The 20,098-nt window shown below is 33.4% G+C and overlaps 1 protein-coding gene across 2 annotated transcripts in view; it reads left to right on the forward strand.

The window, feature by feature from the left end:
- LOC103580419 (synaptotagmin-5) overlaps positions 1-20,098 on the forward strand; it is a 99,640-nt gene that overhangs the window by 25,775 nt on the left and 53,767 nt on the right. For both annotated transcript variants that reach the window (XM_053739221.1, XM_008562154.3), the window contains exon 9: positions 8,749-8,921. In XM_053739221.1, the coding sequence (XP_053595196.1) occupies positions 8,749-8,921 (173 nt within the window). The remainder of the gene's footprint in view (positions 1-8,748; positions 8,922-20,098) is intronic.

A 20,098-nucleotide genomic window follows, 5' to 3' on the forward strand; every position in this document is an offset into this window, starting at 1 on the left:
TTATTTTGTTTTTTTATTGTTAAAAGCTACTTAACAATAAGTTTAAAAAAATTATTACTTACATCGTTCAAATAATTATTGTAAACAAATGCATTGTTAATAAGACTAAAAAAATTTTTTTTTTTTGGGAATAAGATGCTTGATGAAAATAATGATTTTTAAGAAAAAAATCGTTCCTTAAAAAAAATTTCTTTTATTGCTAAAAAGCGCATTTGCTAATTAACAATTTTTTTTTATTGCTTAGTATTAATAGTAATGAACTATTTTTTTATTAAATCATAATTTATCATTTACTCTTGTTTTATAAAAAAATAATTTTTTAATAATTTTTCATTTATTTCTTAAACAAACAATTTGTTGTAAACAAATGAATTTTTATGCTATATTTTTTTTTAAATAATAAAAAAAATACTAAAAACAACCATGTGTTTTTTTTTTTTTTCGGAAAACATTTTAGGAATATTCGAGTCGAATTTTATCTGTTTTTCTTGTAATTTAATCAATTTAATAAAGTTTAAAACTGACATTTTTCAAGATTATGAAAAAAGAAAAGAAACAATTGAGTAACTTTCTTTTAAAAAATGCATTAAATGAATTTAAAACTATTACAAAAAACAAAGAGAACATCATATTATCAAAATTTCAATAATAAATAAAAATAATTTTTTTTAAGCTTAGTCTTGGCCATATATAGTACTGAATAGCTTTAAGTAAAAGATAAAATTTTGATTTCCAAATGCATGTGGTGGCTGAGCGAGCTAAAGCACTTGACTTGAACTGTTTTCAGAGCTTCAATCGAGGGTCGTCAGTTCGAGTCCCATCACATGTTGGAAAATAATTAAAGATTTCTTCTTTACCGAAGTTGAAAAATAATATACAGTGGACTCTGGTTATAAAGTTATTTTTTTGTCTATACTCTTACTTACAGAAAAAAATGAAATTGACGTGAGAGTAAGTAGAGCGTCCGATGTAACTTATAACCAGAGTCTACACTGTATAACTCTCAGTGGGTTAAAATGAGTTGTCAACTAGTAATGAAATTATTTTTTTAAACAAAGAAATAAATGATTTTGTTTTCTTATTCAATTCAACTGAAAATTGTTTCAAAATTTAAATTACTCCAAATAATTTTTAATTATTTTAGGAAACAGAAATATACGATATTTCTCTCATTTTTTTATTATTATCTCATAGAACCCCATAAGTATGTCGCCTATGAATTAACGTAAAAATAATAAAACTATTTTCTCATTCATTCTTATACAGCGGTAAGAGTGGTATAAACTTGTACCCATAGAATCTTATAAGAAATTGACGCATTGCAAATTATTATCTCATAGATTCCCATAAGAATGTCGCTTACGAATTCACGTGAAAAAATAAAACTATTTTTCCATTCATTCTTTTACAACAAGAAGAAACAAGACGTCTATATTTCCAATTGATTCTTTTACGAAATGTATAAGTACGACGCATTCCTAATCATTCTGACAAAAATGTGAACATGTACAACAAATTTTATATAAGAATGAATGAGACATAAGTAGAAGGATTTGGTAAGTTTCTATCGGATTATGTTTGGGTTTGAATATTCTCATAGGTTTTCATATGAACTATCATTTTTCGATGGGACACTTTACCGATTCATTCTCATAAAAATTTTTTTATGAGAATCTATCGGATTTTTTAAGCAGGGATGCAGAATCCTTACAAAGTAGATGAAATAAAGAATCCTAATATTATACTTATTCATACGACGTGGCACATACTGTTGAGATTATGGCATTAGATATTTGGTCTGTACGCAGGTAAAACGTAGGTGTTGAAATTCTCTGGCAAATCATGCTGATGAACGAACTAAGCGGGATCTCAACCGTCACGAGCCCTTTTATATAATCGTGACTTAATGGAGATCTAGGCTTCTGGGTTTACTTAAGTAGAAAAACTCTTCAGGTAGAATACCGTTATCTAATACGCCAGACCGCACTCCAAAAACTTATGCAATCGTCTCCATGCGGATGAAATACCGGGAGATATATGCAGAGATAGACTATTTTCTGCATAAACAGATCGCAGTAAAATCCACCAGTAATACTGTAGTTAGTACTGCGTGGTTTCTCCAAAGCGACAGTTACGTACGCAGGTTGATCAAATCCAAATAAATAAATATTGCCGTTTTATGTGATGGTAATATTAAGGTATAGGTTATTAAAAAAAGAATACCCATGATTATGTGTCCATAAAAGTTTGGTTCTGGAAGGGATATTACTCAAATTAAAGAAAATAATTAAAAATAATGATTACAGTTCAATATCTGCTAATAAGGCAGGAAATCACAGTTATACTGTCTCTAATTTCCACAGTCTTGTTACAATATTTACTTCTTGATGGTATGATGATTAAAAAAATTCTATTTATTATCAATGTGCTCAGTGACGTTGTTAACCTTGAACTTTGGAATCATTTCTATGCAGCTTTGATTGTCTTCATGCATAATAATTGCTCTTGTATTTCCAATAAGAAAGTCCTGTCAGAGTTTCGGAATTGAAATGCAGTCTTGATATGGTTCAAACAATAAATCTGTCAATCGGTTGACCCTGCCGGCTAGCTCCAAAAGTTCCGGCTGTTTTTGAGCTCGAAGAGATCGAAATCCTTATTTTCAATTTCCTTAACTTGACAATACCTTTGATTACATAGGTGTTTCTAAACTTGACAATACTTGTGATTACATAGGTGATTTCAAACTTGAAAATAGCTACATTTTATACTGAACTTGAAAAATTCAAGACATCGAAAATACTTAATAAAGAAGCGTTCTTAAAATTTTTATCTACAATTCAATGTTTAAACAATACTTATTATGGGCGTAAAATCAATGTAGCCAGGCATGAATCAACCTCAATGATTAAAATAAGGATTTGAATGAAATTTGACTAAGATCAGAACGTTAATATATAAAATAGCCAAGAAAAATGTTAAGAAAAGGTGTTTTTCAATTTTTTTATTGAAAATATTATTTGAACTAATGAACGAATTGCATTACATTACGTGGTAATTGAGGAAGACCGTAAGACAAAAAGTTAGTTTGATTTTAAACACATTTTAGTACATTATGTTATGATTTGTTTGGGAAAAATAACATAAATTTTAATTTTTTAATTTTTTTGTCGTCGATATCTTTTGAACTAATCAACTGATCTTGATGTTCAATTATGTAATTGGCGCGTTTTATTGACTTATAGAGCTGACAAGATTTTAGAGTCGATCATTCAAGTCGTTTCCGAGAAATTAAAAAAAAATTGATTTTCTTTTTGTAATTCACAAATATCTTCGAGTCTTTTCAATCAAATGATTTGAAATTTTCGGGAAAGTTGATGGTCGATAAACTCTTTCGATAACCGCAAGAAACATTTAAATCGGTTAATTAGCTTAAAAGTTATGAAAAGTTTACACGCACACACATAGAGACACTTGGATATCACCCTGATTAAAAGAAACGATTTGTAATGTTGAATGTCCATAAAAAGGGTGATTCAAAAGTATTGAAAGTATTTAAAAGTTTTTTGTCCACCACTGTAATTTAAATTAATTATCCGGGATTTCTCTCATTGGTAGCGATAGGAAAATTTGACGAGCGATTCAGAGGATGCGGACAACTATAAAGAATACGAGGAAGATTTTCGCTTCCCTGGCAGTTTAGAATCACGGTGAAAACACGGTGGGCTTGTTCCATTTTACCACTGTAATTACGCGGTGTATCCACCGTCATTTCACGGTGACTTTACCACAGTGTATACACGGTATTCCTACTATGGAACAAACCTATTTTGTAACCACGGTGGGTCCATGGTGTTTACACTTCCACGGTGTTTCCACCATGATTCAAATCTGTGAGGGTTCCTATGTTTATTATTTATTGTAGGTTTTTCAAAGAGTGTACGAACCCAAACGCCTTCGAGCTTGGTCAACGTTGCATTTATTAATCGATCAACAAAGAGAAAGGATATTAAAATTGTCTCTCACTTACCTTTAGATGATTCTTTCTTCTAACACGGCAGGCTTTTATCCCTCCAGAACTTTGCAGCTCACTCGGCCTCCTCCTGAAGGATTTGCTTGAATGGGCGTGGCTGGGATTGTAGGATAAAATCTTATGTGCTACTTTTGAATGAAACTCGCATGGTTAAAGTTATGATCTCCGATCTTTTTATTAAACGTTCCAATTACAATATTTTATAATTGAACTTCGCTTACACACTATAACTTTTCACAATTTTTAAGTATACAATTTTATCGTATTATGCGTCTATGTTTGGCCCGAAGGCTTGTATGCGCAAAACTGAATCGACTCGAGATTAAATTACAAATTATTTTTATTTTGTATCACTATTCAATCGAACCAAATCTTTAATTGATGTTTGAGAATTTTTTAAAGATAATTTAGATTTAATTATTGACTTTTCAACGCAAACGCGGATTCCTACAATAACTGAATTGACTAGAATTTTAGTTTAAGGATCTTACACTTTTCAACGCAAACGTAGGTTCCTGTAGTAAGATTAATTGATTTTTATAAAGATTTGAGTTAAATATTCCCTATTGATTTTTCAACGCAAAAGCGGATTCCTCCAATAAGATTCACGAAATTTTCGCGGTTTCGTTATTCGCAGTCCATAGAACTCGAGATCATTAGATCTGATATTCGACTAAGGCCCTGAGCCATGGTAGGCTATTCAAAAACTTTGATTGATATTTTGATGGGAGTAATTAAATTGTTGTCATTGGTGGAAAATGACGACAAGTTTTTATTTATTCGTCAAAATTTCTTTTTTTCTGATCGTTTTAAATCGTTTCTTTTAATACGGGCATTCTGATAATGGTCAGAATAGCTTTCTAAGACCTCGAAATGTCGGCATCTCATGAAAATTTAATTTTTGAAAGTAAGGATGAAAACACTAAGTTGCCAAATTTTTGAAAATTTTCAATTTTTATAGTGGGTAGTTAAAAATAATCTGCTTTCAATGTTGAGAGAGCAATACAAAATTGCTTATGAAATGCTTAGCTTATGGACTCTCTGAATAAATGATAAGCAGATTCACTGTTTGATTGTCTATCAAAGTTAGTTTTGGCTCAATGTGAATTGGAATATTCTATTATTACTCCATTCTTAAAGTTTTGACGAAGCCACCGTTCATGTTGTTTTATCAGGTAACCAATTGTTCTTTTCGCTCTAGCCCAATTAGCTTCTGTTGGATTTTTTTTTTAATTGAACAAGTATAATAACGCTTGTTGCTACATCAGAATGACTAATTATTGCAATAAACAGCTAAACTCTGATGAGTTGTTGACATTGCTCTGAATTTTTTATTGTGCCTCATCATTTTCTCTAGCATTGACACATCACGGATCTAGTGAGGTTTTCGATGTTTTGGCGTCTTGGCGGCCCGCATGTGTAGCAACCCGCATATTTAGCGTATAACTTTGAAATATAATAGACAGCGAAAATACCAGTGTAAAAAAAAATTCGTTCTAAAAACGTTCATGACAGTGAACATACCAAAACTGGGAGAATTCGGATCTTGAAAATGAAAGTTTTCGGAAATTTGAAAAAATTAGAAGTGTGAAAAATTTTTAACAACGGCGTATTTTTCTTGCGCGATTTATATATTTTTTGAGTGAAAATAATGTAGATTGACAAATTTATGATTTTAAAGAACTTGAAAAAATATATATTTACTTGAGGTTTATAAAGACTTTAATGTCAATATATTGACTCAAACCTCGATTTTTCAGGTCTGAGGCTAAAAAATTTTTATTTTTTTATTTTTGTAGTTGTTTTAAAATGAAAGATTTGAGAGTTACTATGAACGTCTTCTGGCTTTTACCGGAATCTTTTATGAATTAGGTCAGAATAAAATCCGTCTAAGACATGCTGTCTTGCTCAAAAGGAGTTTAAAAAATTACTGATTGGAACTCATTATCAATATTTTTTGACGCTTATTAGAACTTTCTAAAAAATTTAGTTTGTTATATTATCTTACTATTTATTCAAAACTTTTTCCAAAAAAAAAAAGTTATTAGAACTAAATATGAACATTTTTTATTCTTATTAGAAGTTTTTAGGGAATGCAGGTTTTTATATCATCATGCTACTTGTTCACAATTTGTTAAAAAAAATCTGTCTATTGGTTGACCTTGCGGGCCAGCCCCAAAACTTCCCGCTATTTTCAAGCTCCTTGAGCTCGAAAACATTGTTATAAATGTATTTTCGAGCTCTTCGAGCTCGAAAATACCTTTGTATGCCGATGTTCTAAAAAAAAATCGTTTTTAGCATTTCTTTCTCTTACGATATCTCACAAATAAATTAACCGATTTGATGGTTAAAGCAACAATCGACATATTTTATTGAGTTCTAAAGCTTATCAGATTTTGTAATTGTTTGGTTGAGTTGTTTCAAAGATATTCGCAAAAAACTGTTTTTTACCGTTTCTTTCTCCCGCGATAACTCTCGAACGAATTATCCGATTGAGATGGCTAAGGCGGCATTCGACGCGTTTTATTGAGTTCTAGAGCTGATTAGATTTTTAAAATGATCGTATTAGTTGTTTCTGAGAAATCAATAAAAAATTTAAAAAAAAAATTTTTTTTTTGTTATTGGCCAATATCTTCGAGTCTACTCGATCAAATGATCTCAAATTTTTAAAAAAGTTTATGGCCAAAAAGCTCTTTCGATTGCCGCCTTAAACATCCAAATCGGTCTATTAGTTAAAAAGTTATGTAGAGCTTACACACGCACACACACACACATATATATATATATATATATATATATATATATATATATATATATATATATATATATATATATATATATATATATATATATATATATATATACACACACTCGGACATCCTTCTGAAAATAGTCAGAATAGCTTTCTAGGACCTCAAAACGTCGACATCTGATGAAAACTCGATTTTCGAAAATCGGGCCGAAAACAATAACTTCCCGAAATTTTTGAAAATCAACGATTTTCTTAGCGGGAAGTTTAAAAAGTTATTGGAACTAACTATGGACGTTTTCTGACTAATAATGAAAAAATTTAATTTCAGGTCACTATATAATTTAACGGTCAACTATTAATATAACGGTTTATGAACATGTTCAAATTATGATAAAGACAGAATGTCTCGAATGGATTTTATTCTGAACTTATTCATAAAAGATTCCGGTAAAGGCCAGCTGCTTATAATAACTTTCAAATCTTTCATTTTAAAACAACGAAAAAATTACAAAAACAAAAATTTTTTAGCCTTAGACCTGAAAAATTGTGGTATGAGTCAATATATTGACATTATAATCTTTATAATCCTCAAGTAAGTATATATTTTTTCAAGTTCTTCAAAATCGTAAAATTATTAATCTAAATAATTTTCGCTCAGAAAATATAAAAATCCCGCCAGAAAAATATACTGTTGTTCAAAATTCTTCACACTTCTAATTTTTTCAAAGCTCCAGAAATGTTCATTTTGAAGATCCGAATCGTCCCAATTTTGGAATGTTAACTGTCATGAACGTTTTTGGAACTAATTTTTTTCACACGGGTATTTATTAAAGGGTAAAATTTTCAATAACTAGTCTTGACTTCGGGAACCCACATCTAGTTATTTACCGATGTTATGACCTCAAACATCAGCTCCTGTGGGACTACGCTAGCATAAGAGCTTCATGCTACTATCGTACGAATATCATGCAATATAAAATTTTTAATTTCCCCTTACGAAAATTTAGGAATTTTAAAAAATTCGGGAAATTAATGCTTTTACTCCATTTTTAATTTTATTAAATTTATTGATTAGTTGACAATTAAATTTCAAAAATTAGGAACCATTGAGTAATATTATATTATTTAAATTCATATTCTAAAAGTATGTGACATAAGAAAACAGCGAACTAAAAAGAGACACTTGATTAAGAAAACAATAAATTCCACTTTAACTGATCAGATTTGAATAATTATAGCGAATACCCCTGTAAATAAATTAAATCGAAAAATGAACCTCGTGGTAAAATAGTGAATCTTATACGTAGAAAAATTTGACAATGTAAATGATGATTTAAATGCGTAAATTCTATCTGAGCTCAATAAATAGTCGTTTCAATAATTCAAAAGAATTTTTGAGAATAAATTGGGATTAATTAAGGAATTCAGAACACTGAGATTGTAATAATATATCCATACCTCAATTAGCGTTAGGTTAGCACGTGATATCAAGGTAAAACACAAGAATACGATTAAGATGTGATAGCGGAATCCGCCAAATTAACTGATTGGATAATTAGACATCGTGGTTCTCTGAATCGATCGCCCGACCTTGAAACTTGCCAAAGATTCATTAATGACTTTACAAGACACTAGTCTGACTTTGACGCCAGATAATTCTATGGGATTTTCAGGATTGAATACGGTTTGAAAGTATCTAAAATCTTTAATCCATTTAAATTATTTCCAATGATTTTTTCTAAATTAAACAAAAGTCAAAACTATTAAAACATTCTAATATTAAAAACATACTTTTAATCATATTCTTAAGTTTGAATAATATCCCAAAATAGTATAAAATCTTAATCCTTTTAAATCTCATTGATCGATACTTTTAGGATCCTAAAAGATTCAATAGGATTCAAGAAATTTTAATTTGTTTGTTTTGTCAGAGTATTAATATGTATTTAAAATGTTTTTACTATAGATTTATATGTGCGAGTTCTAATGCTTTATGGAAAAACTGGGAGGAAAATTCGGAAGAAAAAAACAAGAATGCTAGGTCCAGCAATGGGCGTTGAGTTGAATGAAACGCTTACGTTTGAGTTATCCTGCAATCAACTTGATACTGTCCAATTTCTTCTAATACTTTGTAGTAAGGTAAGTTGATTAAAGAAAAAAATAAACTTTTACTTGCATTTCGGGATCAATCATCAAACAGATGAAGAATTCTCCCTGTAGTAGAATCTGAGTCCCCAAAATTAAAAGCCCGTCACGAAAATGAAGTCGTGTTACACGGAAAAAAATAGATAGGAATGGTTACTGTGCTACACAAGAATGATCGTAAAGTATGTAAAAATGAATCTTATAGTAGAGAAGACCGTGGAAGATCGACCTTCACCCATCGGATAACCAGATGAGACATATTTTTTATCAAATATAATTTATTAAAAAACATGCCTATGATGGCTTGGCTATCAAAAAGTGTTCATGGCTATTTTTAATTAAATTAATTTTAATCAATTTTTTTTCATCACCTTCACACTTTTGATAACCAAATGAATTTCATTTCAACTGATAGTTTTTAATACACAGAATATGCCTTCGTAGGCTTGTCTATTTATTTCTGTGTATGGCTACCTGCCAAGCAGATGTAAACAGGTAAGTCAATATAGGAAAGTGTAGTGTTCTGATAACCAATCGAAATTGGTATCATAAGTAAGATATTTTAATTACAAAACTAATCGTATAGGAAAAAAGACGGTCGTATTTATTTTCTTTATTTAAATTAATATTTTAATTTTCCGGCAAGGAATCTTTTTTTTCTGTGTACTTTATAAATTTCGTACCGATATTTGAGCAGTCACGTAATTGCTGCTGGTTGCTCGTTTATTTATTGTTTGAAATTTAATAAATGACGTAAAGCGGAAAAAAATAAGTGTTACTTATAATATTTTATTGCAAATCTATGCGATTTGAAGCCAATGATTGACTTTAATTGTTTTAATGAAAATATTCCGAGTCACGCGTATATCAAAAAGGAGCTGCAATAAGGTCTTTGAGATCGAATATACAGGTAAAAATGACCTTATTGGTTTAGCAAGGTTAAAAACAATTAAAAATCAATCATGAATTTATTGCTCAGAGGAGAATAAAGTAGAACATAATAATACTTAATCATTGAGTTCGAAAATTTATTTGCCTCCGTGGATTGTTTCATACGAAAATAATCTACAAAATGAAAGACATCAAAAAGCATATAAAGCTTCTCATATTGTAAATGAGAAAATGAGTAGATGTACGTTCGTATGCTTCAATATTATTAAATACATAATGTATGTAAAAAGTATACTTGACCTGACAATTTTCATAAGGAATTGCTTACGATTTTTCCTAACATAACTACATTTGGAAAATATACTTTTAAGGTAAGAATGAAAAAACCTCTAGATAAATATAAACTGTCCCAGATCAAATACTATCATAATAATAATTTTGTATACTTGAAAAATAGGCGCTAATTTGGATCGAGAAGAATTAGTAGTTACCAGGGTTGTAAAATTTCTAATGGAAAAATATTACATTAACCATTATTTACTTATTCGTTAATGTAAATTGTTCACATTAAAGAATTAAATTTATAGGATAATGAAAATTTTTGCCATGAAAAAATTTAATTTAATGGTTAATAGAGAATTTCGCTATTGAAAAATTGAATTTACTGGTGAATAGAATTTTTCGCCTTTGAAAAATTAAATTTAATGTTTAATGGAATTTTTCACCATTGAAAAAAATTAAATCTATTGATTAATGTAAATTTTTGCAATTAAAAAATTGGATTTAATGGCCAATAGAATCACTAATGCATTCAAAAGGTAATGTATCATATACAACCCTGATACATTCATGTCGTGACCGGGCGGTGTGCTATCTGTAGTGATGTTGTACATTCCACGTGCTATTTGCCATGTATACCATGGATACGAAATGGCATCCTCTTGAAAATTACGTCGGGCAGTACTCAATATCGTGATTGGGATATGGTTTTAAGAACTTAATCACTACAATAGTTAAATTACCTGAATCCGATTAGTTATATTAACGGAAATACAAGTAGTTAGTTTTATTTTTAATATGTAACAGTACAAAAGATAATGCTAGATGCATTGGATGCGTTCAGCTAGTTGCTGGGTAACTCTCTGTTGTACGAGTGTATTCGTCGCTTGTATAATGCCGAAAAAGTATATCGCGGGGGGTAAATAATAATTATCAGCCATCGATGATGGTCGATGATTAATGAGCTTACCCGAAATTATGAATTACAACAATAAAAGTAATGACGTAGTCGCTACAGTACTTTCTCTCTTAAAAAGAAATATGATGCTTATGTACAAATAAAAAATAATAAGAGATATTTACAATGCAAAACAAAAGTAAAACAAAATTCATTATTAAATTAATAACAAAATTCGAGCATGTGTGTTACGTTGTGTGAAAAGTAAAAACAAAAAAAAAGTATTTAAACGCGAGTTTAAAACAAAAAAAAATTATTTCATGTGTCATCGGCCATAAAATAGACAGGTTTTAGTCTGCCGATTGAAATTGCAGTATTTGTGCGTTTGTAATTTACAATAAAATATTTGTCGTGTAGTATGATGACTTCGTATGGACCCTCGTACGGAGCTGAGAATGATGGTCCAATTTGCCCGACTCGCACCAGTACATACTGGAAACAAGTGTTGAAGTCTCTGAAACAAAAAATGACAGTATTTGCGTCTCCGTTTTTAAAAGCAACGGCTTCTGGAAACCATGTAAATCTGTCAACGATCGACAGACACTTGTAGCCGTGAAATACTGGTGGAGAGACTAGATCGACATGGATGTGCTCGAAACGTTGCGTCGGTAATTCAAAACGGGGAGAGGTGATGACCCGTGACGATGGATCATGTTTCACTGTTAATTTATAAAGGCTTTGGCGGATTCTCGTCAATCTTTCTGGACTGATGGCCAAACATAGCGTTTGCTCACTAGTTTCCGAGACGCTCTGGTACCAGGGTGTGCCAGAAAGTGCAGTGCGTCGGAAGCTTTCTTTGAAGTTGACCGGGAACGTATAGACGTGGTTTACCTGATAGAAAATCACCATAAGCTGCGGCCGTATGGTCATTGAAGACAATTTGTTGCCATGGTAGTGACGTTGTTAAGAAGATCTTGAAGTTTAGAATCTTTCGTCTGAGCGTTTACTAGCTCGTGCGTGGCAATCTGCGTCGGAATGGCTTCAACACGCGATAGCGTGTCAGCGAAGATATTTTCGTGTCCGAAAATGTGTCTAATATCACTCGTGAATTGGCCAATAAAGTCTAGGCGATGGAATTGCTACAGCGATGCTCGTTGAGCACGTTACTGAAAAGCAAAAAGAAGCGGCTTATGATTAGCGTAAATCACAACTTGCTCACCTTCAAAAACATTTCAGAAGTGTTGGACAGCTTCGTAGATGGCGTGAAGTTCACGATCGTACGTCGAAAATTTTTGAATGGGAGGTTGTAGTTTTCTGCTGAAGAACGCGAGCTGTTGCCATTCTCCGTCATCTAGTTGTTGCAGAACTGCACCATTGGCATTGTTCGTTGCTTCAGAGAAAATAGCCTAAGTTGCGTCGTCATTAGGATGCGCAAGTATTGCAGCGTTGGCTAATGACTTTTGACCCTGCGAACAGTTTATTCAGTGGTATAAGGATTTCTGCAGCATTTCTGACTAATTTCGTGTAGAAATTTATTGTACCTAGAAAACCACGTAATATAGAGATCGTACCAGAAAATTTCAAGTTAATAATTGCGTCAACCCAGTCGGGCAACCGCTTGATACCTTTGTCGCTGATGTGTTGACCTAAAACTTTTATCTCGTGCTGACTCAACACCGATTTGGCTGCGTTGATGACAAATCCGTAGTCTTGTAAGTCCTGAAATAAAAGTTTTCAATGCTCGAGATGTTGATCCTCGTTCTCTAAAGCTACCAGCACGTCGTCGATGTATGGGAAGACAAATGGTAGGTCTCTTGTGGCCTCATCAATGAAACTTTGGAAAGTTTGTGCAGCGTTTTGAAAATAAATTCTCTACAAAAAAGGCTTCTTACAGTTTTTTTGTAAGCCTCACCGTTCAAAAGTTATTACAAATTGAAGTTTGATTATTTTCAAGCAGATTTCTTTGTTCTTATGAATTTCATAGCTTATCAAAAAAAAATTATTATGATACGCGCACCTCATGGCTTTATAGGAAAATCACTGATCTATAAAAATTGTCTCCTATAATTAGACGATTGAATTAACCGTTAAATAGATATTCATCGTCAAACTTCAATGCACATGAATTCTAACAGTTTTTGGTTAATAATTCTAACAATTTCAATTTAATTTATGAGTTTCGGGAGAATTAATACAAACTTGAGTTTTTTTCGTAAAAGCAACTGCTGAAGAAGTTCTCTGTTCAGAAATTTATTCGTAATTTATTAATCTTATAATATTTTCATAAATTTTATTTTTATTAATTTGGAATCCCGGTCGTGTTGTTAATTATTTTAATGGCGTTTGTTCAGAGCATATTTTAAAACTTTTTTCCACAAAATGTACATAATGTTTTTTGTTCGAGGGGATTTTTGTTTTGAATCCTATCGCTTCTTTTGTTTGTCTTGCGAAACTAACGCCGCCAATGTATCTTATTCCCAACTTATCTTTAGTATCTACTCCTTTCACACTGCATTTTTAGTGTTTCAGAGTGTCATCTAGCATAATATACCCTGAACAAACTCTATAAAAATAATTAACAACACGACCGGGATTTCTTATCAATAAAAATAAAATTTACGAAAATATTATAAGAATAATAAATTTCTGAACAGAGAACTTCTTCAGTAGTTATTTTTATGACAAAACCTCAAGTTTGTATGAATTCTCCCGAAACTTATAAATTAAATTGAATTCCCGGGAAAAAAAAATCGCATGTCTGATCATAAATGAGCATTCATATATGATCATATATAAAAATTGGCTATGCCTGATCATATATGATTAGATATGATCATATATGACTATATATGACATACATATAGGTTTGACGAAAATTTTTTAAACTAAACAAATAACATTTTAATTTTATGGTTCATTAACATTAATTGAAATTTATTTACTTATGGTTATTGTTCAATCATTATTAATTTTTCTATCGACGAAAAAGTATTCGGTATTTTTCTGGGATTCAAACCTGGATCCTTCTGCGTATCAGTTGAAGCTTGTACCACTCTGACAAACCATGGATTTAATAGTTGGGACTATCCAATAGGTTTATATATTGATCTTAGAAATCTCAACAATCATTACGTTTATATTGATATTTTACATGGTATTTGAGAAGTTTGTTTTCTATTGTGGAATCGGAAGTTTTTTTTTATCTTCAACAAATTAAAAAAATAAAATTTAAACTTAATTTTAACTTAAAAGTTAAACTTAAAATTTAAGCTTAAGTTTTATCACATATGTTCATTACTGATCCTATCTGACTTTATATGCATTAAACATCGTGTAAAAAATTTTCATGCCTCTTTATACCTGACTATACCTGATTTCATAAAAGTTAAACAATTTGTAAGAAACTTTATGTATTATCATATATGTTCATTCCTAACCATATCTGATCTTACAGAAGTTGAACATCATTTAAAAATTTTTATGGTCCTTCATATATGATCATGCATGACCATATATAATCTTATATGGATTGTATATCGGTTGAAAACTTTTAATGTATCTTCATATATGTTCATACACTAAGGCAAAAAATTGAAGGAATAAAAAAATTTATAAATTATTTAGTGATTTATGGAAGGCTGTAACTTTGTGAAAAATAATCGTATCGAGATTTTAAAAAAAGCATCTTATAGCTTTGGATCTCTAGTTTCGGTGCATTTTTATTAAAAATTTTTTAAGAGCTCCGGCTGTCGTGTAAACATGAGAAATACGGCGAGACAAAAAATTTCTAAATTTTTTATTTTCCGAAGAGCCCACGGACCGTAGAAAAATTCTCTCAACTAAGCCAATGCATAGGTCGCTTAGCAAATTTATTCAGCTTCAATTTGGCTTTTTTTAAACTCTTAGAACGATTTGTCGCAGATATATCAGCCTTCAAACAAAAAATGATCTTTTTGGGTTTGATCATCGATATTTTAGGTACCAATGATCGCACAGTAATTTTAAGGATGGTATTAAAAACTTGAATAAATTCCCTACAAGACTCTTTCATCATTTTTCTAAAAAAAAAATTTTTTCTCAGTTTTAACATCCATTAGAATAAAGTACAAAAAAAGGACTTTCAAAAAAAGGACATCAACCACTACTGTTGCGTAATCGTACTATATTTAAATTTAGATATAGTTGCACTTCCGGCAAATAGAGGCAGCACCTACTGGGGCCTCGTGGCCTTTAAATTCAAACTTGACTTGCGCAGTGCGGCGCATGCGCATCTTTTTTCCTGCCTCTTGTCGAGAAGACCGACGCCATTATCTTTCGCAAATACACATTCAAGTGAAAACACGTGTTTTTCTAAATCGTATCATTTTGTGCTCATCTCGAGTTATTAATTAAAAATATTGATAAAAGTCAATTACGCACTCATCAAGCTCTATAAAAATATAATTATTTTTGTAAGTGTGGGCAGCAGAGCTCAAAAATAAAATAAACCAAATTCAAGGATTCAAGTGATCAACGACCTCGTTTTTCCAAGAGGTTACTTCGACGGAAATCATTACAGGTGCTTATTTCTCCACTAAATAATTATATCAAGTGCTCGTAAATATAAAAGAGAATTTAATTTCCTATAAATACTTAAGACGAAAAATTTTTTCCAACTAGTAAATACCAAGATATGCATTTTTCCTTCTATTAATAAGGAAAAAATTAAAAACAGAAGCGGATGACTTTCCTATCGAATCGGATTAAACATTTTTATAGGAAATTCAGTTTCCTACAAAAAAAAGTTATGAGAGCAATAACCGTAGATCTAGTAGTTGATATGATGATGATGATGATGATGATGATGATGCATGTTGTGCGGCCAGCGGGGATTTTGTGTTCTCCGTGGCGCATCGTGGGGAATGTTAGCCAGCCTTCTACCTGCTGACCTACCAACCGCGCAACAACCTTTGCATTAGGTCAACTCCCTAATGTGAAGTAAAATGAAGTTCAAGATCATACTGAACCAGGAAGTGCTCCCTACAACCAGCACTTCTCGGATGAGGGCTACCCACTACCTGGGCGGAGCACCAAGATTCCGAACGATGACGACCTTGGTGAACAACGGACTGCATTTAGGTGGACAGAGGAATTACAAGCCGACCTCCTGATGTGCTATCATTACAGAGTACTGGAGCGGAAAAACTACATGTTTAGGATGCATACCCTCTGGAGCAATTTGCGCCCTCGCCATAGCAATTTTTTACAACAACATCTTCGTGATTATGCTTCTCATCTCCGGTGATCACGAAGATCACTGTTAACAAACGGACGGCTATCTCATCATCTGTCATTTCCAGCACAGCTGCATCAGGAGAGACGCTGTTCTTCAGAAGACGCTGACAATGATTTTGACACACGACAAGTATGTATCTCAAAGAAGATACACTACCCAAAACATCTACTTGACACGGAAAACCGTGAACTAACTACTTGGATTCAGGAGGACTCTACTTTGCTCACTATCAATCAAGCTGTCTACGATACTGCCTCATCACTCTTACTTTTAGCAAGAGAGAGTACTTTTTCTGTTGAGATTAAGGTGAGAGGTCACATCGGGTAGCTTTCACTGAAGATTGATGATCTCCGGAATCATGTCTCCCGCATTCTGTGCGTGATAGAGTATGTGAATGCTCATAAAGCGTTTACGCCTATAGTCCGTGACATTAAGACGGGACTACGATATCAGTATCACATACTGAATAAGGATACTCTTTTCAAAATTAAGGAAGAGTTCTTTAACAGGTTGCGGGCTGTAGTGACTGCTAAAAAGTCACTAGAGAAAAAGCTGAAGTGGCTTACCAATATCTCTTCGTTTCGGCTGAGGTCTTCACGCTTTCTGATACCTAAGACATCTGTCGGGCGATTCCCCATCCATCAAGTAAGTAGAAGCTTTCTGATCCAAGTTGTATGGTGATCAACTGAACGTGAATAGTGACACTCCAGCTCTATACGATTTCGAAGCATTTTGTCGACAACATCGAAACGACAATGCTGATGAAGAGAGCCTTGAAGTCAGCGTGGAAGAAGTTCGTGCAGCTCTGAATAATGGTAAGAACTGGGCTGCTCCGGGTCCAGGTGGCATTAATTTATTTTTGTGGAAGAAATTTACGTCCCCCCATAGTCATCTGGCCCGGATTTTTACAGCGTTTATCAGAGGTGACGAACCTATTCCATGCTGTTTGTAGAAGGACGAACTGTGCTCATCCCTAAGAAATGTGACTTGTCTGACCCAAAAAACTATAGACCTATCACCTGTTTGAGTGCGGTTTATAAAATTTTCACCAAAATCTTGAATAATCGCATTTTGCAGGAGATATATCCTGTATGGCAGCAGATTTACGAACAACGTGGCAGTAAAAGAGGCCTGTCAGGTTGCAACGAGAATCTGTTAGTAGATCGTTGTGTTATTCAAGACGCAATCTACTATCAGCGCAACCTGTTTATGGCCTTGATTGGCTACCGCAAGGCACTCGACTCAACATCTCATGAGCTCATTCTCTTTTTGATCAAATGCCTTGGGGTCAATCGCAATACAGTGAGATACATTCAGCGTACGATTCAACTCTCGCGAACACGGTTCCACATCTCATGTGGCAATGACAAACGTGTAACTGAAGTTGTACAGTACAAAAGAGGAGTCGTTCAGGGAGATGATCTGAGCCCTCTGCTGTTTTGCATCTCACTGCTGCCAATATCTGTTGCGCTACGCCGCACCCCTGGATACTCAGTGGGCCCAGCTACTGATCGGAAGTATTCGATCACCCACTTACTCTACATGGATGATCTGAAGGTATATGTCCCTAATGAGGAATACCTTCAGATAGCCTTGAACATTGTAGAGGAGTATATACGGGATGTAGGCATGGATTTTGGATTGGACAAGTGCGCGGTCGTTAATCTGGTAAAGGGTAAGTGCTCTGATTTACGCGAAGATATCAAATTAGTAAATAGGAACGTCATTAACCATCTTGACGCTGGAGAGTCGTACAAATATCTTGGGATTGACGAGAGTCCTATACAGGACGTCTCAGAAATCAAAACGACTCTCTGCAGCGAGTATGCGCGGAGCCTCCGGAAAATCTGGTCATCAGAACTTTCCAGAAAAAACAAAGTCTCCACAACAAACATGCTTGCAGTCCCGGTACTACTCTACTCTTTCAGTGTCCTTAAATGGACCCGAAAAGAGCTCAGAGGCCTCGATATCAAGACACGCAAAATCATGAATATGAATCGGAGCATGCACCCTAAATCCTCAGTCACCAGATTATACCTTTCCCGGCACATCGGAGGGAGAAGTCTATAGAGCTTGGAGTGTCCACATGGTCGTTTGGTTTTAGGTCTAACATACGAGATTGTCAATTTCACAGCAGATGAAGACGACTTTCTTATGCTAGTTGTTCATAGTCATGAGAATAGGCATAAGGGAGCGTTTTTATATAAGGCAGCAATGTACGCGGCAAAATCCATTGGTCTCGGAAGAGTAAACCCTCTTATTGACCTCCCTAAGGAGAAATTTGAGAAAGTCATCAGGAACACTGAGCAACAAAAACTGCTCACTGCACACATGGACAAGTCCATGCACAGCGTGTTTTTTAAACACGTGCGTGAACATGGCTTGAGCACCGAGCTGACATTTCCTTCCTTAAGTCAGCTGGCCTGATGTCCAAGACTGAAGGGTATATATATTTTTGCCTGCCAAGATGGTGTTATCAACACTCTCGAATACCGTGCTAAAGTGCTCCAGATGCAGCTACCCGACACTTTCAGTAAAGTTTGTAAGCAACATGCAGAGACGCTTATGCATCTATTGTCAGCATGTCCTGTGATGGCAAGAAATGCATACGTCCAGCGTCACAATGCTGCTCTGCGAGTACTTTATTACCATCTTAGACATACGCACGGTATCGATGAAACACCAGTGCTGCCTTACCTTCCAGGAGATATTCCGCAAGTTGTTCAGAATGACCGTTTCCGTATTTATTGGAACGTGCCATTCGCAACAACGCGGAAGATTGACCACAATAAACCTGATATTGTGCTCTTCGATAAAGCCGCTCGTAATATTTATGTTATTGAGTTTTCAGCTCCAGCTGAATAATATGCAAAAGGCTGTAATTCTCGGATCCCTCCGTCTCCTAAGGCAACGAACCTTGGCCTGCTGCGCATGCTGATCATCTTGTTAATGAAGCATCACAGCAGTAACGATTTGGTGCTCAGGTAAGACCCGCGGTAGAGTCAGACTACTGGGGATAACTCCCTGAGCATTGAACTACAAAAAAAAAATAATATTGCAATGTGTGTTTATTTGAAGTATTATCAAAAATACTACTGTTCGTTTTGTTATATCCAGCTTGCCGTATATATTAAAGGGGTCTCTTTGCCGCGCTCGCTGTAAAGTGCAGCGTTAACAATTTTAGGGACAGCAACTTCGGCCAACACCTCGTTGCACGTCGTCAACGTCAACAATAATTGATTATCGATTGATTAATTAAATCCGGACATAACAATTTACATAATTATGCGGATTATTCTATATTGTTACATTTATCACGATATTTAAATATCGCGGCAGTCTTGCATTGGGTCGGTGAGCGACAGAGGACAGCACAAGCTGCTCACACATCTCATCCTATATATTATTATTATTGTTGTTTACATGTAAGATTTTCTTTTAATTACTGCGTTGATATTATATGCGATGTTACTTAGAGATGAATTATGTTCGAATCAGAAAAATTTACTGATTAATTTAAGTGTATAGTTGGATTCTTTATTTGCTGGGAAAAATAATTGCGCATTCGATTTATATGCTTATGATTATTGGCTGGTTGACGCATGCGCGTCGGCGCAACAGTTGGCAGTAATAAATTAATTTATTATAACTAAATTTAAATATTTCGCTTATAATCCACTGAGTGATTTATGAGTAAACCGTGGTAATAATTAGTAATGAAAAGGGTAATTGATCATTTAGCGTTGGGAACGGGCTAATTTACCAGGCTCACATCATGTTTTCTGTTAGTGGTGTTGTTAGAGATAACATGAGACAGATAGATATCTC

This window comes from Microplitis demolitor, chromosome 5 (assembly GCF_026212275.2).
Source record: "Microplitis demolitor isolate Queensland-Clemson2020A chromosome 5, iyMicDemo2.1a, whole genome shotgun sequence".
Taxonomy (NCBI): domain Eukaryota; kingdom Metazoa; phylum Arthropoda; class Insecta; order Hymenoptera; family Braconidae; genus Microplitis; species Microplitis demolitor.